General features: G+C 43.6%; 1 protein-coding gene across 3 annotated transcripts in view; it reads right to left on the bottom strand.

The window, feature by feature from the left end:
• Positions 1-24,376, bottom strand: part of FGF13 (fibroblast growth factor 13) — a 314,636-nt gene that overhangs the window by 65,939 nt on the left and 224,321 nt on the right. For 2 of the 3 annotated variants that reach the window (XM_030575875.1, XM_030575877.1), the window contains one exon: positions 7,092-7,202. In XM_030575875.1, coding sequence (XP_030431735.1) covers positions 7,092-7,202 — 111 coding nt within the window. Of the gene's footprint in view, positions 1-7,091; positions 7,203-9,191; positions 9,494-24,376 lie in introns of those variants that run through there. The other variant, XM_030575876.1, reaches the window with a different exon arrangement.

Here is a 24,376-nt window from a genome sequence, read left to right as displayed (position 1 = left end):
TCCTGCAAACACTTAATTCTAATACTTAGCTCTTATCTAGTGTTTTCCATCAGCAGCTCTCAAAGCATGTTACAAAGGAAATCAGTATTGTTATCCCCATTTTGCAGATGGAGAAACTGAGGCACTGAGCAGTGGCATGACCTGCTCAAGGTCACCCAGAAGGTCCAGAGACAGAGCCAATGACTAGAACCAAAGATCTCCTGAGTGGCAATACTGTGCTCTAACCACTAGGCCAGACAGCTTTCCATTATAGTAGTCATTCCATTTGCTTCAGTAACTCATATTGCCCTCAGTAGCTCTCCTCACAACGGTAATGCTGCACTTGGTAATAAGTGTCTTCAGGATTGGGCCCAAACACCGTACTTTCAAAATTAAACTGCTTTTAATTCTCTGCTAACATTTCTCCTCAGAATAATCAATAATATTTTCAAGATTTACAGCCAGAGAGGTCTTTATTTTAATAATGCTGAAGTTGGTACGTAGACTGGCAAATTAAAGAAATAAGCAGAGCTCAGCCTTGGCTCAATTTTTTGCTACTGTTGTTTGGCAGAGGAATTTTACCACTGTTTGAACCAAGTATTTTGTATCGGCAATTCCTGCTGTAGGATTAAAAAGAAATGGGGTAAAGACGGGTTATGAAAAACGACAGGAGCTGATACTGTAATCCATAGAGTCTCCTTTAGACTGTGGCATTAACGCAGGGTTAGAACTACATAATGCCATATTGAATTTTATTTACAATGTTTTTTTACATGGCTGTAAAACTCCAATCTGCTGGAAGGAATCTGAATTTTGGTATTTATGGTCATTGTCTGAGGGTAATTTAAAACTGAAGCACCAATTTGAAATAAATTATTGGTTTATTTACAAAGGTAGAAGCAAAAAAAAAACAAAAACAAAAAAAACACTTTTAAATTCCCTTTCAGCCTGACAATGCCCAAATGGGCATGTTTAGTTAAAGGAAAATTTGCAGCCTACTAGTGTTTAATACAGACCCTCAATTCTGGGAATGTATCAGTAAGACTTGGGGAAAACAGCAAATTTTAAAATTTCCTTCTTAAAGGAGGGAGTCTAGGGTTTAAAAAAGGGAGTGGAGATCACAGGCCAAATTCTTTACTGGTGTAAATGGGCAGAGCACCACTGATTTTACAGGAATGTCTCTTATTTATACCAGTGAGAATCTGGCCCCAAGACTTTTGGGTTCTCTTCCTCCCTTTGTCATACACTCTCTGTTTGACCTTGAAACATTAAGAGTTCCACGCCCTGCTTTCCTGATCTGTACATTATGCATAAATTCTAGTGCGGGTGGAACTTTTTAGGATGAAAAGATTTTTCACAGGAAAATGGGATTTCTGTCCAAAACACAATTTTTAATTACCAAATTATTTTTCAACAAAAATATTTGGACTTTCAGAATTTCCCCCCGACTTTTTAAGGAACTGAAGATTTTTAGTTTTCAGTAAACACAAAGTTTTTAGTTTTAGGCTTCTACAAAGTAGCAAAATTTTTCACTGACATTTTAAAAATTTGTTTGCAGGGGAAAAAGATAGAAATCATTTCCTGGACAGCTCTAATAGTCACTTTAAAAGAGAGTTGTGAGGATTCCTGACTTGCAGCCAGATTTTCAGAAGACCTCACCACATTAGACACACCCAATTCTTATTCAAGTACAGGCAGCATAGTTTAGGCCAGTGATACTCAGACTTTGGTGGTCCTGGAGCCAAATTAGCAATCAACATTACCCACAAGAACCAGAATGGTGTGAATTCATTGCTCCATTTACCAGAGTACTATATATTCATACTGAAACAGTATGACAGGAAGTACTTAGTTTATATATATAATTCTCACTGCAGAATGACTGACCAAGTATTTGTATTTTATCAACTACACTTGGTTGATAATACGGAAAAAGCATCCTGATTGGTTAATAGCTTAGATTGGTTAATAAATAAATCACACAGTGTTTTAATATCATGTGCTGCAAAGAGCTGCAGGAGACCCATTAAGAGCCACTTGTGGCTTTGGAGCGTCAGTCTGAGTATCGCTGGTTTAGGCTTTCACGTCCCTAAAGCACTTTGAGAACGTCTTATGAGGGTGCTTCGTACGTGCAAACCGCATTATTAGAAGTTCTGCTGGCACAGCATGTCCGCACAAGCGTACAGTGGTCAGCTGGTGCTGCTGGGACTCAGGAAGTTTAGATGGTCATGGCTGAAACTCAAAGAAAAGAGCTGAAGAGTCAGTGGTTCTCCTTCCCCAGTATCTCCCCTCACCTCTGCTCTGCCAATAAAAATGGAACAAACCACATTTTAAAACTTGTTCTTCCATCGACGCTCTTCTTTCTAGTGCCGTCAGCCTGCGGTCTGAGTCGGGATTTTCATCGGGAAGCTGTGTATACGGACTCCATGGTAAATGCTGGAAGGAATCTGTCGATGGATCTGCTAATGACATTTCTTCTGGTGCAGGACAAACCTGCCTAGGATGAGCTAGTTCACAAATTTAAAAAGTGAGGGATGGCTTTCAGAGTACGTCATCCTGCTGTGGGTGGCAAAGGGAGAGTGGGCTGAGTGCCATGCTGTGTGTATTTTGCCAGAGGAAGCCTACACTCTGCTGCTTCACTCAGTCACTAAGCATACATGCCTCCCAGAAACTGGCAGCACACACAGAGGCTCTCAGGAGGCAAGAGGAGCAACTTGGCTGCCGGCCACGTCTCCTTGGGGTCTGCTGTGTGAGCTAGTACGTCAGCACATGGTACAGAGTTATCCTGACTCCCATGTTATACAAAATTTACTCCTGAAATTGGCCTTCCCTTCAGATGAAGCCCTTGCAGACGGTACGTCTCGTTTACATAGCACTGTGAGTAATTAGCATGAATGCCTGGAAAGATATGTAAGAGTCTCTTGTATATTTAACACCAATGGATAGAATCATGGAAACTCTCAGTTATTCAAATGTACACTAAAGATGCCACAAATACTGTGCCTGAGACGTTATTTGCACACGGTAACAAACTACAGTACTGCCTTAGCCGGACAGGCATTATGGAAAAAACCTCAAAAAGCCAACCCAGAATTAATGCTTTTCCATTACACTCTATTATTGTCACTTTGTGTTAGGACAAGATAATGCCAAATGTCACTACTAGAATATCCGTGTGAGTTTACACAGCGTGAGGATAGGACATAATACCTGGTATAATGAAAAAACTAGGTAATGCCTAAGGGAGACAGGATATTTGCTGTGGCCGCTGTTCAATATAAACTGACACTAAACAATAGCTGTAACACTAAGAAGGCACTAGACTGCAGACGTATGCCTTACTGTGTACGTTATTGATGATTATAAGCCAGCCCAGGCTGAAACACACAGACACATCCACTTTCCGAAGAAGATATTTCCTTTGTATCTATCTGACAAGCCATCAAATCTCTCCCCATGCCTAGATTAGGGAACAAATTCTGCCTTGATTTACATCCAAAACACCCCCAATTTCATGAGGCAAAATTAAAGCCGGGAAAACTCCTGTCCCCAGAAATTCTTCCCCAAACTGTAAAGACTCTCATTGGCTACAGACAAGACCCTGTGTACTCTGCAATCCATCATTTGCCATAGGATTGTGCTCTGACATCTCAGATTTCTTTTAAAATTATATACGCTTCTAGCCCTTATGGCTGTGGATATCATTGTGGAAATGTGAACCAAGTGAAAATTGATGGAATATCATCTTCTGAGCCTGCAGAGAGCCTGAAAGATTAGCCCTGAGAGTTGCAAACTGCCCCATTCATCTCACTCGGGACTCTGTGTACGCTGAGGTTCTGTGGGTGTAGAACTCACCCTTCTTTGCATCTGAGCACCTGCCATTTCTCCCTACTCTGACCTACCTGCAGCTGCCTGTTGCTGCCCAGATTTCCATACAAGGAGTCAAATTGGACTCAGTGTATACTTCCTCTAGAAATCTATGAAATCAGGCAGCAGAGGGTTGAGTAGCTGGAGCTGGAATCCAGCTGGCAGCCAGGGAGTGGGCGAGCCGGAAATGTAGAGTGGCCATCGAGGCTGCAGCAGTCAAGGCCCAGGGGGCTTGCGAGATAAGTTGCTGTAGCTAGATCCATGCTCTCCACTTTCCCAGCAGAAATGGGGGAAGGAGATTTTGAGTTGGGCTGCCTGGATGACTTTATGGGAGGCAAGGCCCAAAAATGGAGCAGAGCCATCTGGAAAGTATAGGACAAAACTCATCCTCTAAATTCATCATGGGTTAATTTTACATGAATGAATATTTTCAACTCTGAGCAACAGATGTGTTTGTATCTGGGTGCTGGCGGGGGGAGGGGGCACTGGGAATGAAGGGTATTCATGGAGATAGAATAAATGATCATTGCCACTGACTTGAGGGGTGCTTGCTGCAGAATTTTGTTCCATTGTGCCACAGCGCATGGACTCCTGGCTACAGACTTGTAACAGCTGTCGGCAAAAAATGAAGGGCTGTCCCAAGGTGGAATGATTCGAAAGTGGAAGAATTTTTTTTTTTAATTATTACAAGTGAGATTTTAAATGTCTCACTGCCAGGCATAGCCAAATACTCCTTCATACGAGGAAGAGTAATCAAAAGAGCCTTAAAATTAATGGGAAATGAAGGAGACTTCCTGCAAATGAGTAAGACTCAGCAGATCTGCAAGCAGGAACTACAACAACAGGGAAAGAAAGAGGTCGGGAATCAGAATTTTACTGTGGTCAGAGCAACAGGTTGGAACCCAGCCACTGCTGTGTGGACTTTTAACTCAGGGGCTTGCCCAGCAGGGATGTGCCAATCACAGCCAAAGAAGGTTTGTCCTTGTCAAAGAAAGGAAAGAGTAATTCTTTAGCACCGGATTCTCCAAAGCCTTACTCATGTGAATGACATGTACACGATCAGGCCAATAGTGTATAAGGGTTTAATCCTGCCCTGCTGATGCTAACATGAACTGTGCCATTAGAGCAGGTTCAGGACCAAGGTAAATAGGCAGTGTGGCCTAGAGGGCAGAGCACTGGACCAGGAGAGCAGGGTTCTATTGCTGGCTCCACTACTGGGCTTCTGGCTGACCTCATACAAGTCATGTCACCACTCTATGACTCAGTTTCCCTGTCTGTAAAACGGGGAGATTGTAAAGTACTTTGCAATCTACTGAGGAAAGGAGCTAGCTGATATTATTATTACATGCCATAGGTTTTCTACGGTTCTCTACATTCACTTCCAGTAGGTGAAAGTAAAATACTTTTCCATGATAAATATCTTCCATGTTGGGAAAGTGCAGGCCAGTTGGAACAATGTGTAGGATACATCCATCACATGCTCCTTTGCGTAGAACATTCATTATTTATGAAGGCTGATTTTCAGCTCCAAGACGCTTCCATGATTTACATGTAGCCCGGTAATCTCTCTCGATGTGATCAATTTAAATGCATAATGCACACAAAAATACATTGGAAACGGACACATCTGTGTGACTGTAACAAGTCCCCTCCTGGCTCTTTCGCTTAGTGTCAGAAATCCATTAAAACAAGTCAAAATAAAGTATTTGGGTGGAACTGCCCCAAGAGAAATAATCCGCGATTCAGGGGACTCGGTATGGGACACTAAAAGTTTATAACCCAACTGAAATTACTACATTTGCCTGTTAGCTTCTTAACTCATTTCTTTAAAATCAGACCACGTGCAGGGTTCTGCCAACATTCTGAACAAATCTATAGTATTTCTTTTAACCTATAATACCAAAACACCAACAATTGTTTTAAAGAACAGCAGCATTTTATGATGCATAATGACCAGCTTTTTTCTATTCTACATCGGTTCTTATATCGTGCTGATCACCATTCTATCGGAGTGCCTTCCAGTAGTGCATGAGGAAACATGACTACACATCTACCATGATGTGTTTGTTGAAGGTTTAAACTAGATTTCGAGGACTCCCAATCTCGCTTGAGAGAGCTGGGATAATTGGCTGCATCCGAAAGGGGTGTCACCAACTCTACTGCATGGGACTCAGATTTGAAAGCAGCTCACAACCTTAGGCCTAAGTTGGCCTTGGCCTGCAGCGTGCATTGCTCTCAGCACCTGTAACGACTGCACATGACAGATCCACAGCAACCTCATTGGTTCTGTCATGTCAGTGAAAAATAACACTGCAAAGCAATGAATGTTAAAGAGAGAAAAGAGTAGAAACCTACATGGATCTGGGTGAAACGTGACATGATTAATCAAATGTCATAAAAACTACTGGATTTGTGTTCTTATCTAACCTCCCTCCTTTGACATTTGAATGCTTAATGAAAATGAACTAAATTGAAAAGATATTAGCTTTGTGGAAAAGGAAGACTGGATTTTGGTTTCCAATGTACGGTCTCAACACAATTATACACATTAGCTATCGCTGAAATACCCTCTTGGTTCATTCCAACTTTTTTCAAGACAAAAAATTTGTTTACACTAAACAAATTGTGTGAAATTTTGGGGGGTACTTGTGTCAACATCACCGTTTTTAGTCCTCGTTTGCTCTTTTCCATTCATCTCCTGGCTTAAAAAACCTCCTCAAAACTGTTTCACAGAAAAGCCCAAGGAAAATTGTTTCATTACTTAAATCATAATTAGGCTCAGAATTATCAGCACTGGCGATGGGGAGACAAGGAATGTGAACTTTAAAATGATGATGAATTCTCATTACGTGAAATAACTCAGCTCTGTTCAAGTGAGACCCCTGCTTAAGACTGGAGATAACGTTAGTCTATTTCAGGCATGCTGCGTAGGCGAGCAAATTTTCTCTGTTGAAAAAAAATCTAATAAAATCCAAAGGACAGCGATGAACTTCTTTAGATTACCATGGAGATAACATTTGGATTGTTTTTCGGATGTATCGCCTTTACCTCCTCAAGCATATTTGTTTTACGTGTTTTTGCAGTGCTTTTCCTTCTGACTCAATGGCAAGTAAGTGCACAGTGTTAATGTTTCACTTAGTCAGCCATCCCAGAACATTAATTTTCAAACCGATTGAGATGGAAAGAACAATATCCCATAATTCACAAACACACAAGGTTATCTGATGCATTCGGGTGCCACTTACTATAACTACTGTCCTCCTCTTTTGTCCCATCGATGGTTCCATCTGCCTGCAATTGCAAGTGGTAGCCTTGCCTGCTGTAGAGTTTTGTTACTATTCCTTTGAGCTGTGGCTCTGTAAGAAAACAATAACAAGGTTAATTTATGAAATCTGGATGTGCCATTGCATGTTATCAGGGTTCAAAACAAATCTTCATTTTCGATTTCAGAGATGGTATATGAAAAACACTAGGATAAGCAGCTTTATATCTGTTCCCATTTAGGCAAAGATCAAATCAGTTATTATAAAAATCAGTTGCCAAATGATGAAATGCCACTTTCTATTGTAATATAGGTAACACATTTAAATCTGCTTTCAGTGAACACAAATTCCAACAGCGTGTCATTTGACTTAGGGAGCCGTGCCCTATCTCATTCAAGATTAGAAATGTGCTGGCAAAGAGTATATTCTGGCTTTTAACAAGGTGTGAATTCTCAAAAGGAGGGAAAGAGAGAGCTACTCAGATAAGGTAAGATACTAGTAATAAGACTGAAAACTGCATATCAAATCAAGAGCCTAACTATACAGCAGCTAAGGTTTACTATAAGAACTGCTGCAATTCCACTAAACAATCCACCGTTCTTTGCTGATCCAAAGAACATGCAGAATCAGAAGGGATAAAGTAGTTAATGAACAGAGGTAAATAGAGGAAGAAACTCACAGGAACATGTTGAATTATAATAGGAATATCACCACAGAAGATGCTGTTTCACAGACTCGGAGAGAAAAAAGAAAAAGAAAAACATATTCTGGATATAAATCTGCTTCATAATCATCTTCATGTTCAGTGTTCGAAAATGAAATAGCCAGAACAACATTAGATCATCCTGGACTTTGAAGTAAATAGCAACAGGATTTGCTAGGGAGTCTGTATATTTAAAGAAAATATCTCGGCGATGTATCAAGAGTAACTGCAATAAAATAGGTCTACTTCCACTGAATCCCAATGACATCTGCATTGTAGTAATTGTCACACAGTTATTCTCATCAGACAGTGAAGCCTTTTTAACAGTCTGCTCCAAAACCTTAGCTGATTCACAGAGAAACACAATATGAAAATATGAATTGCCATTTTCAAACCAAAAGTTCCCACATCTGGGCAAGACTTCCTGGTCTTAAAAGGAAAGAAATCAGGGTAGAAATGTTGTTAAACATATTTTGGACAGGATTTGAAGCAAACCCTTATAATAGTTAGCATAAGTATATTACTTCCTATTAGGAACCTTCAATAAGTATATTGAGGGACGCATAATTTATATACACCCTCTCATTTAATATGAAACTAAACCGAAGATCACTCTGTTTTCTTGCATTAGCAATGTTCAAAAAGCTCTTAGCAAATCTAGGCTCCATTTTTCAACTAGTCACCCTACTATTTGGTGACATGAAAAATGCAGGCAAGTTCAGTGGCTAGAGGCAGCTAGATTTTGAAAAGGCAAATTACTAGCAACATTGCTGACTGGCTTCTGCTCCTCCTGTGTACAAAATGCACTGGATCAGAAAACTAATTCTTCATACCTGGTCTTTTACACCTCTGTTACATACAGAATTGTGCATGTATGATTTATAAAAGATATTCCTAGAAAGGCGCAGAGGAATGAAAGGTTATAAAGGTCTAGAAGCTGCTGGCTAACGTAAATAGCTTTTTCTCATATAATTAGCAAATAATAGCACAAGGCACAGACATTCTAGAGACGTGAAGGAGAGAAAATAGATTATTGAACATGTAGATGGATGAACAAATGATTGAAGGAGAGAGGTGTATGTGTGTGTGTGTCTGTATGAGAGAGAGAGAGACACACACACACACACACACACAAATACATCACTGATCCATGGGTACACATGAGTGTGCATGTGAGAAAGAAATCAATGGTGTGTGTCAGACAAACTGGTGATGAGAGGGCGTGTGAGTGAGAAACCAGCTCTGCACATCTGTGCCCCCATGTCTATTGGCAATTGCAACACCTGAAAGTTAATTTCACCAGTCCCCCTCCCCAGGAATGATGCACATTACAGCTTGTGTTAAAACAGAAGAAAACCAATCACATAACCCTTGCCAACCTGGTCGCCTTCTCCGTCTTTTCTTGGAGCTGAAGAGTTTGACCCTGGAGAACACATTCAGTTTGTTCTTCTCGCAGCTGCCCTTGCTCTTGCTGGGGCTGTTGACACACTTGCAAGCATTGGATTTCTCCCGCTCCCTGGCTTGTCTCTTCTGGCGGATCAGGGAGCTGGCGATTGCTGCAGCCATGGCCGCCACCGCTCCGACACCGCCTGGGGGTCAGACGCAGGGGATCTGGGTGCTGGCTGCAAGTGCAGCAGCCAGCATGCTGGTCTTCCAGTCCCCCAAACCTGGGGCACTGTATCCCACCGCTAATACCTTCGGCTGATGCCGCAGCACGCGGGCCCACTGCAACTAGCTTCGGAGCAGAGGAGGCACAAGTGGGATGCTTCCACCAGACCAAACCAGGATGCAACAGTTTAGCTCAAGTGGTTTGGTCAGCAGAGGAGACCATACCCCCCCGCCCCTTTGTTCCTGGGCTCTTATCCCTCACAATTTCTGGCAGGGCAAAGTTTGCAGGCAGGGCTCAGCGTTTCCAGGGAGATCAGCGGGTCACTGATCAAATATCCCTCGGTGCTTCTCCGGACACACTGTTCTCAGGCAGACCTGGCACATCCACTTGGCACAAGATCAATGCACCTTTGCCCAGCTTTGATTTTTCCAGTTAACTTTTCTCCCAGCTTCTGCTCCCCAGTCAAATCCCAGCAAACACCTGTTAGCCTGGCAGAGTCTGTCTGTGGCAGGGCTTTCTGGATTCTTTTTCCTCCCTTCCTGGAGAAGGAATGTCAAGCAAGCAGTGATGAAGGCTCAGGCGGTGCAGCTGCCTGGAGCCTGGGCTGGCTGGTTCTGAATTCCTCGAGAAGCCCCCTCCCTAAGATTTTACAAGTGGAGCTTCAAATGCAGCCTCTCCGGGAGCGATGCTTTTATATTTTGCATTGCAACACTTGTAACCATTCAGCAATCAGCAACAGAGCTCCCCTGATGCCTGGTTGCCAGCAGCACCAGTGCTGATACTGCAGCAGCAGTAGCCTTCAGGCAGCAAACGCACTCCCTTCCTCTCTTGCACACACACACACCAGGAGCTATACGCTGGATACAGAAATCAGACGATGAAGCCCTCCCCTTACCACCCCCGTTCCTCAGTGAAGGCAGCAGCCTGGGAGATCTGCCTCAGCGCCAGGAGATTTTCAGAGAGCAGGAGCCCGTGGAGCAGTTAGGAGGGAGGCTGGATCATCTGAAGCATCTCAGGTCCAGGAGGGCTGCATAGAGAACACCTGCTCTCAAGACTAGAGCCGCCTCCTGGGGAGAGACAGACACCCAAAGAGACGTGACTGGGATGAGTAATTCTCCAGCAGCTCGGCCAGGGTGACCAGACATTCCACATCAATCACCAGGACACCTGGCGTGGGGCACCGGGGCAAGGAAAGAGGGCGGGATTTGTCTCTCAGGGGCATAAGGGGCAGGATTTGGGGGTGGGGGGCAGGGAGTCCAGTGGGACAGATTTTAAAAGCTGGGGGGTAGGGCAGGAAAGGGGCCGACGCCACTCCAGCCAAACCCTCCCCGCTTCTCAACCTTTCCCAATAGAAATTGGGATCCAGGAAAGCCCCATGTACTCCTGTGATTCCCTTGGTTGTCCTCCCCCTGCACGTTTCAGCTCCCTCTCCTTTTGCATTATTTTCCACCACACCTGCTTCGAGCTCTGCCTTATTCCTGGCCATTCCCAGAGACTGAGAAAACCCTGGAGGAGGAGAAGAGTTTTCCAGGTTTGTTCCTTCTCTCTCTCTCATTTCCCCCCCTTCACCCCACACCCTGACCCTTGCTCCTAGGCCACCTCCACCTGTGCCCCCCAGCTCTTCCTTGATGGACAGAAAGGTCCCCGGTGGGCATGGGGGAGGCTGGGTTGTTGGTTTGAGGTTTAAGGGGGGGTGCTGCTAGATTGAGAGGGCTGGAGCAGGCAAGAGTGAGGTTGCCAGGTTGGAGGAAAGGTGGGGGAGGGAAGAAGCAGGGCCTCATAGGAGTGGGGAAAAAGTAAGGGGGTGTTGAGAAAGCAGAAGTTAGGGCAGGTTGCGAGGGCAGGAGAAGGTTGCTGGCTTGGAGGGGCAGGAAGGGTGTGCAGAAAGGAGCAGCTGCTAGTCCAGTGCCAGTGAAGGCTGTAGGAGTCTGTCTGTCGCAATCAGGCAGCGGATGAGTCGCAGAGCCTTGTGCCAGGAGCCCTGGTCCTATCATAGCTAATGCTCTGCATTGTGGCCACATCAGCCTCCGTTTATATCCGAGTCACAGCAGCAGGAAGGAAGGTCCTGTGGGCCAGTGAATGAGGCAGGCGACGCAGGATCTATGTGCAATTCTGCCACCGATGTTTGTGCAGCCTTGGTCAAGTCACTTCCTCCTGTAGACCAAGAGCCAATGGCTTGGAGCTGAATTAAGTCAAATTCGAAGTGGAAATAAGGCGCAGTTTGAGATACGGAGGCTGATTAATCACTGGGACAACTTACGTGGGGTGATGGTGGCTTCTCCACCACTGGCAGAGTCTCTAAAGAGAGATTGGTTGTTTGTCTTTCCAAGAGGTATGCTGCAGCTCAGCCAGAAGTTATAGGTTTGATGCAGGAAATACTGGATGGGATTCTATGGCCTGTGCTCGGCAGGAGGCTGGACCGGAGGATCCCTTCTGGTCTCAAAATCTATGTATCTGTCACTGCACTAAAGAGACTGGGGAACAGGGGCCAGGAGAGCAGATATTTCTTTTGCTGCTGCATAACTTGGCTTAGAATTTGCAGGGCAGCACCACTTCTGGCTCAGGTCGGCCCAGCAACAGCCAAGTGTGACGAGGTGGACCTGGCCTTTGTGGCTCCCCACAGGAGACCCGTGGGCCTACTGCACCCCACCCCAAGAGGTTGCATAGTGACAGGAAAGGAGCAGCGAAGGTGGCTTGTCCAGGCTCACCTAGAGAGGCCTCACAGAAGCAGACAGATAAAAGGAGCTGCAGGGCCTTAGCCCGCCAGTCACTGGCTGGGACCAGAGGGGCAAGGAAGGGGGCTCCTCTCTGGCCACAGGAGCTCGAGGGATCACCAGAGTTTGTTTTTGGCTGTGTTTTGCTTCGCTGGGTTTGCAGGGAGAGAAAAGATCTGAGAACATTAACCCTGAAATAAGGGTGAAGCAGAAAGGGGCCAGGCAGGAAGAGGCCCAGGGAAGAAGCAGCAATAAACTGAAATTGAGCAGAATGTAGCTGGTGTTTATAGGGTCCTGGGGCTGGAGCCTGGAGTAGTGGGAGGCCCCAGCATCCTCTCCCGGCCACTGGTAAAGGGGTGTGAACCCCAGGAAGACCTTACTTGGGAGCCTGAACAAAGGGCTGAATTGAAAGGGCCCTGACCTGGGCCTGAAGACCCTAGTGAGGGGGAAACAATGATTATTTTTTGACTCTTTACTACCCTGAAAGGGTTCATTTGGACTTTGTGACTCAGTTAGAGGACCAAGCCACTGAAGACCTGCCAAAGCAGCTGGCAACCTGCAGGGGGGGGCCAGGGGCGAAAAAAGGTCTGCGGTACCACACCCAGCCACTAGGAGATGCTCAAGAGGTGAGTGCCCCCTTTACACCAACAGCCCCAGTGTCTAGGGCTGAACTAAAACCAGGAATTGACCCAGTTTTAATAAATCCAACTGGAAGCCCAGGACATACCTTGGAAATCGGATACTCCCAGAAAACTTGGATTTATAGTCATTCTAAGCCAGAGCATCAAACCAAGAGCTTCCAAAGGCAAAACCAAACACTTCAATGTCAAACTCTTTTACTTGCTTGGGCGCACAACCCTCACCCCCTCCTCCATACATAACACATCCAGACTCCAAGCAGGAGCTCTGAGCTTAGGCGATTTGTTTCTCTTGGAAGGCAAGGGGCTGTCTCGCGCCTTGCCTTCCCTCTTATTTCAGACTCACTGACCTCATGCGATACCTGGCCCTTCCTCCTTTCTCAGTGTGCTTACATGGAAGCTGGACTACCTGCTCTTCATGGCCCGAGGGGAGCTAGATGGTATTTGCTACAGCACCAACTTGGAATAAAAAGAATAATACCACGCCATTTCTTAAATTCTAACAGCTACAATAAAATGCAATTTACAGCAACTCTGCAACTGTCACATTTGTTTCCTTGACTAGAAATAGTGTGTGACACCGCAGAGAACAATTTCTGCCACAGCAAAACATAGCATTAGCAAGGGATCGTTAAAAGAAAAGCCAATCCCTTTGTAATATTTTCAGATACTCGGTTTAGTATTAATAATGTCTTAATGGAAGTAAAAGCTAGGCCACACAGCCTGAGACCCTGTGTAACTGCAAAAAGTGTATCTTATCTATAGCCATGCATTCCCTTTCGTCTATCAGTCAGTCCCCATATGTACCCAGCTAGCTAGCTCAATGGCTTTTATCAGCCACTTATCCCTGTGGTATTTATATCTTCATACTAAATGAATGCCTCCTGTAGATGCTTAAGCTACAAAGTAACTGGAGCCATCTAAAAAGCATTTAAAACAATGACAAATTCTTGACTGGAGAAATACCAGCTTACCACAAGTTGCACCTTCATGCCCATCTCCAACTAATGCCAAATATTTGAGATCAGTAATAATTAGGCATTATTAGCAGGGGGATGTACTTACAACCAAATAATTTATTGTGAATTTTGCTTTGTTTGCCCTTTGCAAAATGTCCAGAGTGGAACGTGATTTTCTCAAATGCATTCATAATTTTGCAACATTTTTTCATTAAATTTTGTTTACTCGACAGGGTGGCATTCACTACTTGATATTTAGAATGAAAGATGTGCTGCTTAGCTGTGATTGGTCATTAAGTCATGTGATATTATTTCATGTTCCTGAATGATGGATAAGCAGAACTCTTATAATCCAGTTACTATTGAAAGTCCTTGTTCAAAGCAAATTTTACTCTTGTTTTCTGCGAGCATTCTAGCATACAAGTTTAAAATCTGCATTCATGCTAAAATAAACTCAGTTGCACAAATGTTCCAGGACCAATAACATAAATGAGGAGCAAAACCAGAATATGTCAATTCAGATTTAAATTTCAACATTATCAACCATTTTTTCATGATCAGTCTGTCATTGAAGCCTTCTCCAATTATGCCTTCTTCGTGCCCACAAAGGCCACATCACAATGAGGCCCTGAGTTAGGATGAATTTCTCTGCCACTGGGCCAAATCTTTTTTGAGCAGATTGCTTCAAGTTTTTACTGGCTATGATGTATATCACCTTTGCTTTACTTGTTCTGCCAGAATGATGAATACATTCTCTTTCTTTCCTGACGAAAAGCACACTAAAAAATGTAATAAAATACGCTAGCTCTTTCTTTTTTTTTACCTGAAGCTGTTTTCCTGATATATTCCAAGTAACTTCTAAATGGAGAAGACAGCTAGAACCCCTTGAGGCAGACGTCCCGTTTATACTTACAAGACTAAGGCAACTACTCATCCTTAAAAGTCAAAGGGCGAAACGCTGGCCCCAATGAAGTCAATGCCTAAGCCAATCACTGAGTACTAGAGATCAGAATGAGAGCTATGCGAGGCGCAGATTATTCCGTGTCTGCCCACAGCGGGTTTCTTACACCTTCCTCTGGAGCATGTGGGGCTGGCCACTGTGAGAGACAGGTTACTGGGCTAGATGGATGGTGGGTCTGATCCTACATGGCAATTTCCATGTAATGGCAAAAAATTCCATTGATTCAATAGGCCAAAGACTTCACCCAAGTTTTTTTCTTCTCCCTGCAAGTACCTATTAGGTTTCTGCTAATGAGCATTTCCAGCCTTTGGATTCAGATAATCAAAACATGTTCAGTGCATGCTTAGAGATTCCAAGGCATTGGTCGAGAACAAGGCTGGTTGCGTATGGTTCCCAAGAACCCTCCAAACCATGGTTGACTGCCTAGAGGGGAAGCAAAGGCTCTTGCTCCAAACCAATATGCACAAGCTGGCTTTCCCCTACATGAAAAGGCCTCAGCTATCATGGCCCCAAACCAGGAACATGCGCAGGAGCTCTGTTCCCAATTCCAGGGGAAAGTGCAAAACTTACATTTTATGCTCCATCTCCTTGAAGCATTTGTGCTGCAGCGGGTCCCGCAGTGCCACAGTTTTTCCTGAGTTTGAATTTATACCGAGTACCCATGGGCAGTGCTGTCACAAAACATACTGTAAATTCTGACAATCTACACAGTTTTTGTAGCTTACCGGGTTGCCAGCTGTCATCCTGGGGGCGCTAGTGAATAGAGTGACTTCCCTTTTTCCCCTGCTGATCATGTATTCTGTTCTGGCACATGAATGTCTACAGATGTGATCTAGTGTAAAACAGCGTATCAGTGAAATCCTGCTGTCAGAGGAAGGAGTGCTGATTGGAGAGATGGCACTTCCCAACTGCCTATTAGAGTGAATTTATGATTGGTACATGTGCCTAACATGCTACTTGCAGAGAGAGCAGAAGTTCTCTGTGTTCTGCGTGGACATTAGAGATTCTACTGGCACTTATTCCCAACAGCAGGAGCTTGCCCATTTCCCCAAATTCCCCAATCTTGTAGGGCTGCAGCATGCAGCCAAATATGCACACAAAGCTATTTTCTTTTGCCCCGCAGATGTGCATTTTAGTGTTGCTTTATGGTCAAGCACTTGGGAGAATAAACTGGACCTGTGTCTTTCAGAGTATAAGTTCTTTGGGACAGGGCTTTTTCCATTACCAAGCACATTCAGTGCTCAGCAAAGGGTAATGAAAGGAGCTCCACTGATTTACAGTGCATATTAGCTGAGCAGGCAGATGCTGTGCTAACACATGCTAGGAATGTGAACCAGTAAGAGACCACAAGCTAAATTCTGATCCAGATGCAGCATTAGCAGGGGTTCCTGGGTTCAGCCGCATCCTCAGAAATCATGAAACCAAGGGTGCCAAAACTCCCTTTGGGCCAGAGGGGAGCAGAATTTACTCCTTTGCCCAGGAAACCACACACAGCTTCATAGCCTGGACCCTGCGTCATGGCAGTCCCCATCCCAGCTACATTGCGGTGCAATGAGAGAGTGGTGCACTGTTATGGAGGCCCAAAGGACAGAATTTGCCAGAAGAAGTGCCAGAGCCGCCCGCGTGAGATGTGGGGGCAGGGCATTGGGCTCCTGACAGGGCCTTTCCCTGGCTTGAGCAGCAGAGTCTGGATGCTGAGTGGAGCTGCCTCCCCCACCATGAGTCTCATCACCCCCATGAACAACAAGGACCAGCCCTGAGGCAGCCGCACAGAGCGGAGTGGGCCCTGCCTCGTCTCATATGCCCCTGAAGAACACAGCTCTGGGTGTGCAGACCCAGCAAAGCACTTAAGCACATGCTTAACTTCAACTGGACTATTCACATGCTTAAAGTTAAGCCCATGTTTCAGTGTATTGCTGGTTCGGGGCGTAGGTATGCAGATTCCCTCTGCCATCTTTCCAGAGCCTCACTGCTTTCCCCAGAATTACCTGCTAACTAAGATGCCAAGTCGATCCAAAAATGGACGTAACCTGGCTGCACACCATGACAGAACTGGCATTTTTGGAAGAGGAGGGCATTTTAGGGGGGCAAAAGAAAACATTTTGCCTTCGTTAAGCACCCATGGTCAATCAGTCCCTCTTCCAAATATATCAGCCATTCAACAGCTGTATGTGTAGCCACTCATCCAATGCATCTGCTAAAGGAAAGGTCAAAAGACAGATACTAACGATCAAGTGAATGCTCCAAGAACTCCATCCGTAAACCCTCCAGACTCCATCGGTCTCCACACACCCAATTTGGGTTGGCAACTTATGACTGGTACTTCTGTAAAGGTGTCACTCAGTGCATAAGAAACACACTGTACTTACACTACTGCTGGCTGGGAACACGCTGCTTCACTAAATTATGCAGCAAACAGAATGGGGGGAAAACTCCAACTAACTAAGCAGGAAGTAACGGAGTGGTGGAGCATGGTTCCAACCCATAATACTTTGAGTAACCCAGTTAAACTTTTGAAGACCACTTCACTACAATTACAAAGTCTGGCACAATGTAGCCATTCTCCTTCCACGTAAGCATGAATGAAAGTCTGTGGAGTCACCTCTCAGCAGGATGACACTCAGACACATGGATGCAAATGATGGCGTATTATCAATGAAACATTTACATCTCTTCATTGAGACAAACTAGAAGAACAGTCTATGAATCACTGTCAGTTTTTCCACATGAAGAAACCTTATTCTATGACAAAACCCCCCACCCAATTCCTCCCAGGCCCCAGGCAAGAGGCCTGGATAGCATCACATTGGCCACTTGAATGCTTTGCTCCTTTTTGGCACTTGACATCGCTGCAGATAAATTCACCAGGCAGCTCTGAGAAGGGGTCTCTCTTCTATAGTCATTCTTCTCCCACTTATGGCCATGGAACTCCTGTCACTTCCCTCATGCACACTCCCCACTTTGTTCAAAAGATGCTTGCTCGTTTGGCCCTGTTGATGTGATTCCTGGTTCCTGTGTTACTGAAGTAAGATCTGGTACACTGGTGTCGTATGTACCATTTTTCTAGTGTTGGACCTAAAAGAATTCATGCCAAGGATTCGGACTTAATGGATAACTTCGCATTGTGGTTCTGAGACTTTCTGCCTGCTCACAGTCATGGCATCGCAGACCAGACTATCTTTTCTGAACCAGTTGTTTAATTTCACACATAACTGTATAACAAAATCTGTTTGCGTTAGGCAGGCTGTTCATCCAGGTATACTAAGGACAGGGAGGAACTAAAGAAACTTAACCAGAGTTAGCCAACCAATGGAAGGAACTTGGATTCCAGAATATCAAGAGACTCCCCATCCTGTTGGTATGCAATGCCCATCCAGAAATCAATAGGCCTTGCCAACAGATTGCACCATGGGACAGATTACACCCAAAGGACCAGATGCTTAACTGGTGTAGATCATCTTAGCTCCATGACCTCCAAGGAAGTACACCAATTAACACCAGCTGAGAATCTTGCCTCAGCATTTGATAAGATAAGGGAGGTGGTGTTCATATAGGATTAGACCCAGGGCTGTGAGAGAGAATGCCTGGAAATGACTGTATAACATTAGGACAAGTCATTTAGGACCAGATTATGCCCGTTGCTCATATGGGAGCATGAGGGAAGGAGAGAGCACATAGAGCACTGTCTCCACTTGCACCAGTATGCAGGGGTAGCTGGCTGTGTTAGTTCTGCAAAGGGGAGACATAAGCTCTTTGCTACCTTGCTCTGCTAGAGCCAACCAGCCGGAGAGGGAAGTGAATGCTCCCCATTGCCAAGTGGTTGCATTCCCCCGGGGTCTTCTGGAGCGCTAGGAAATATGATGCCCACTTCAGGTACAATGCACCATGTAGTGCCCAACATGGAGCTGTGATTAGGTGCCTCAATCCAGCCCTTAGCCGGTCTGGGCCTCGTTTAATCGTCTTATTTAATTTTATGAATTATTATAAACAAATTATAATGGATATACTAATACTCACTTACCAGTCAGGTAAGCATCCTTAATCAATCATTAAGGACAGTGAATCACTTGGTGATCCTTAGTTGAAAAGTAGGATATAAGTACGTAAAGGGAAAGATTGTTAATCAACCTAGATACATTCTTTCTCCTGGACGGTTCACAAGAATTAACCAAAATAGGAGCAAAACAACATTAGGGGTTAGAACCAAGGCGTCTACTTGCAGCAAGTTGAAACATGTTCTGAGTCTGAAGGCAGGAACAATTTCATGCACATGTTCTTCTGCACCAGCAAGTAAGGAGAAATGCATCTGTTACTGTTCCTACTGAAATTTTCATTAGCATGCTGGATGCATTGCCAGAGAAGCAGACCCCATCAGAAAGCTTAGGAACAGGTTGTTGCTACATAAAGACACAGAGATTTAGATCACTTTGGTAACACTTCACCAACCAAACACCATTTTCCACACAATGAACATCACTTGAACTGGAATTGAGGCATGTGATACCGTAAGGTGACTGGATAACTCTATGGCCAATCTAGGGTCCCTAACATGTGTTCGGACCTAGGTCTAAAAGATCATAGATCCACTAAATTAAGTCAAAATATTATATAAACATGATATTAAGATTTTAATTAAATACACAACACACATGTATGGCCCAGTCCCCTCCTCACAATTTACCCATAATATCACCTACAAGCACTGATTTAAAACACTCACTAACATGGAGCCATCATCATGTACACATGACTTAACTGACAAATCTTGTGATCTTATCACCACAATTCTCATCCAACTCCCTCGCTCCTTTCTGTCTGTTACTCTCTCTTGCCATCCTTTCTGGGCGGGAACCTATTTTTACTGGTCCCATAAAGTATTTTATGTATCAGAGGGGTAGCCGTGTTAGTCTGGCTCTGTAAAAGCAGCAGAGTCCCTATGGCACCTTATAGACTAACAGACATATTGGAGCATGAGCTTTCGTGGGTGAATACCCACTTCGTCGGATACAAAGTACTTTGTATACTTCTGTGTAATGAGAAAATTTAGAATCATCATCATGTCGTTTCCTTATCTAGGCTGGATTCCAGCTGAAGCCAATTATATTTATTTTTTGATTTCATAAAATCTTAGCTGATCATTCTGAAGTCATTTGGAGTTTTGCCTGAGGAAGGAAGGAAGAGCAGCAGGATTAGATCCAGAGACTAAGGGATGAATCCTACTTGTTTTATTCTTGCAAGCAAAATCACCACCATCATAGTTCACCAAGGATTGAACCGAGGACCTCCAGTGCTAAAAGCATGAACCTCTATTACAAGAGCTAAAGGAGCAACTCTGCCTATCCATAGTAGACTCATATTCTCTGTGGTCCAGCCACCAGATGGGGATACGCTACAAACAGGGGTTACACAAGTAACCCAGATGTGTAACTCCACCAAAGCCAAGCTGAGTCCAGGTCCCTGCACATGACGCAGAATGCTGAGAAGCCTGATTTTGACATCACTTATTCATGTTGAACCTATATCGCCACCTTTGTTTAGTCAACACAACTTTAGTTTGTCTAGTTTGGTTAAACTTGACTCAAAAAAACAATTATAAAGTTAAAGCGAGTCAACAATGGCAAAGAGGTTACCACGGAAATATTTATCAAATCATGATGAGGCTGGTGGCTTGAAAGGGCCCATTGAATGCAGAAATTGCTGAGATGACCCACAGAGACAAGAGGTTGTTATGCGAAACGCTCTCTAATTAATGACAAAATTCAATTGAAAAATCTATTTGCTTTAGTTCAGTCATTCTCAAACTGGGGCCACCACTTGTATAGGAAAAGCTCCAGGTGGGCCTGGCCAGTTTGTTTACCTGCCGGGTCTGCAGATTTGGCTGATCGCAGCTCCCATTGGCCGCAGTTCACTGCTCCAGGCCGATGGGGGCTGCGGGAAGTGGCGCGGGACAAGAGATTTGCTGGCCGCCGCTTCCCGCAGCCCCCATTGGCCTGGAGCGGCGAACAACAGCCAGTGGGAGCTGTGATCGGCTGAACCTGTGGATGCAGCAGGTACACAAACCGGCCTGGCCCACCAGGGGTTTTCCTTGAACAAGCTGCGGCCCCAATTTGAGAACCACTGTTTTAGTTACATCTATGTTGTATGTACAGCTTGCAAATTGTCACTTGCAATTGTCTTTAGGCTGAAACATAGTTTCATGGAAAATGCTCTCTCTGATCAGAATAGTGTTGGGATGTTGTAAAAAACTTGAAAATTTTTGAGTTTGGGATTTTCACTTTTTTGATGAAAAACTGAAAAGTTTTGAAGAAATTTTCATCGAATGTTTGGTTGGTTGGTTGGTTTTTTTTGGGGGAAGAACCATTCCAGACCAGCTTTAGTTACACACTCTGAATGGGCACGTCAATCTCCCTAAGAGCTGAACCCTAAAGGCCACGAATGAGACACACTGGTGAAGCATTGGTCTCTTTCCTCTGTTTTGTTCCCCTGTGTTCTGTGGGTTCAGATCTTACGCTGTATCAATCCAACACCTTTCAGGAACATTCAGTTCTCTCTCTCACCATGATGTAGAGATATCTGCGCAGTAAAGTGAAGAACTGCATGATCAGAGTCTTTCTTTGATTGCTTCACCCGCACTCTGCCCTCAAATTCATCTCAGCTAGGGCTATTTCTAACAATCCAAACCTCAGAGCAGCTTCAAAAGAGCTGGCATTTATAAAAAAGCAAACCACAACCAAAAAAAACCCCCCTGTTCCAAATATAGGAAATTTTTCTTCTTTTCCCACACAATTACAATGGCTTGAGAGTGAGGAGGGCCAATACTGAATCCTGGACTAGTAACAGGTTGAAAGTTCAATACCTCATGGACAAGCTGGACTAGAAATGACATCTTTCACCATTGGAGAAGATTTGGAAATCCTTCCTTTCAAATGGATAAATAGATTTCTTTCTAGACCCCCATAGATTGTCGGACACAATCACAACATTAGGATGGACAAAAAAGTTATTTTTGAGGATTCTAAACTTTATTAGCTATATTTTCTCTCTCTATAAAGTCTACACCAATTGACCCAGGGTGATATGGCTCCTGGCTTTTTCAGGTTGAAGGACACAAAAAATAATATCAATACAATTAAATAAAACCCTCTTCAAAAGCTTTGTAAGATAATTCTTGCTGTAAAATAAGTGGCATAAACAAAATAACGGGAATGAGTGACAGGGAATGGATCACTCGATGATTACCTGCCGGGGCACCTGGCATTGGTCACTGTCAGAAGACAGGATACTGGGCTAGATGGACCTTTGGTCTGACCCAGTATGGCCATTCTTATGTTCTAAAATACACGATTACATAGTGTGGTATAATTCTTTACAGCACTTGTGGTACGACCTGAATAACTCGCTGATGTGATGACTTTACCATCGATAGCCATCCCAGCTGACAAAAACTTCCTAACCACCACACACATTTAATATATTTGCTCTCTTTAGGGATATATAGGTGCATATGTGTGAATATGCAATCATGCACAGTATAAACTTTAAAGGTTACAGATAGAAGTATCTTCCCGTCTTCAACAGAATTTTTGTTGACGTGAATCATTGACAGTTCACTCTACTATTTGCAAAAAAGGAGAACAAGCAAATTAAGTTGAAATGTTCTATCACTGTTTACAGCAAAAATGTCCTGTTTCTGAAAGATCTAGACACTGATCCAAAATAGATTTATAGGCTTGCTTAATTTGAAATCAAATGCACAATTGTGTTAGAGTCACTTGTTGTGTTTATTCATATGCACATTTAGCCTGGATTAAAAGCTGCAATGAAAAGCAGCTTTTTTCCATGAATGGAAACAGCTTAACTGACCATGTGAGTTCCCGCAAAGAAATAGCAAAGAAACTCACGTTCTGAATTATTTAAAAGTATTTCTGCTTGACTATATTTTATAAACTAGGAATATGAAGAAGGATCTAACCCCATCCAAGCTGGAGTCACATAGCTTATGAATACAAATGGCAAGATCCCAGGAAACAGTGCACCCACGGGCCCATGCAGATGATGACGTCCCAACTCCAATATTCACAAGTTGCCAAAAGATCAGGCTGAGAATCTACGTACTTGTCCAATCACAAGTTCTATAGTCTAAGGCCCTGATCCTGCAATTGATTCTGCCCTGGTCAAATAGTGCACTCACATGGAGCCCTGCTGAAGTCAAAGGGCCCAAGGGTCTGCACACACAGTTCACCTTGTAGGATCAAGGGCTAAACTATTATTTATTATTTGTATTATCATACGGTATATCATATTATTAGCACAGTCCTGGAGCAGGACCCCACGGTACAAAACACAGAACAAAGAGACAATCTCGGCCCCAAACAATTTACAATCTGAATAGAAGACAATGGATAACAAATGGATATAGACAGATGAAGGAGCACAAGGAAACAATGAGATAATACTGCTCAGCACATCAGCAACCCTACTGTTGTCAATCTGACTAAAATTAATTATTTTCAGAGGTGCTTAGCACCGGCAGCTCCCATTGGCTGTAACTGAAACTGCTCAACACCTCTGAAAAATAATTCCAACTTGATAATTACGGAACACTTGAAACATAAGCTAGAGCTATTTTTCTTCCTTTCTCTCCATTTAGACCTGCAAATACAATCCAAACATGCAATCAACCACACTGAGACTGTGACCGAGGGATACAAATGGAATGAAATCCAGAGCTGAAGCTGTAATTCCATGGAGAACTTTCAGTCTCATTTGGTCCTCTCTTTTCTCTCTCCCTCTTCCACAGCTGTGTTATATGTAACATGTCTTGCTCAGGTTTTCAACCTTAATTCTGAATTTCTTGACTATTACTGGTTTAAATCTGAATCTCAATAAAGGGTCCTGATCCAAAAATTTTTCTACTGACTTCAGGGGGCTTTGAATGAAACCCACAGTTTCTCATCACTGAATCATCCTGCACAACAGTAAGATGTAAACAGTTCTGAAATAACAAAGAAGAAAAATGCCCATCATGTTCAGTAAAAGGCCAGATGCATCAAGTTACTGACAAAACCAGAAACAACAGGGACACCTATAGTTAGTTCTTGTCACTACCACAACAAGGTCATTGCAATTTCCTATTCTGTTTTAACTTCTGTTACTGGTGATATTTAATTACAAAATATGTTTATAGTACCTAAAGCTGTAATCAACAGCAAAGGTGTGTGACAGTGAAAGCACAGAGTTCCAATACGAAGGAAGAGTTGTTTGGTTTTTATATTTAACCCAAATCCATGTTAGATTTTCTTAATCCGGACACTATCCCCGTAAAAGCCTTAACTTCAAATCAGTAGATCTATACAATACTTCCACCAAGGAGATAATACATACCTGATCTGAATTAAAATTGCTACATGTAAGTAGAAATACTTATCGACTCCAGTTAAAATCATTTTGTTATCTAATGAAATTAATCGTCAGCATCATATCTACAGGAGGATTTAGTAGGACTTTATCCTCTGTCCATGGTGCTGACTAGTTCATCTACAGATTCAGGCATGAGATTATATGGTATCTAAGGTCCAGCTCCAAAGCCTGTTTAAATCAACAGTCTTTACATCAGGAGTAGGCAACCTATGGCACATGTGCCAAAGGTGGCATGGGAGCTGATTTTCAGTGGCATTCATACT

This window comes from Gopherus evgoodei, chromosome 9 (assembly GCF_007399415.2).
Source record: "Gopherus evgoodei ecotype Sinaloan lineage chromosome 9, rGopEvg1_v1.p, whole genome shotgun sequence".
In the NCBI taxonomy this organism is placed as follows: Eukaryota; Metazoa; Chordata; order Testudines; family Testudinidae; genus Gopherus; species Gopherus evgoodei.
This window is presented reverse-complemented; position numbering and strand designations above follow the sequence as displayed.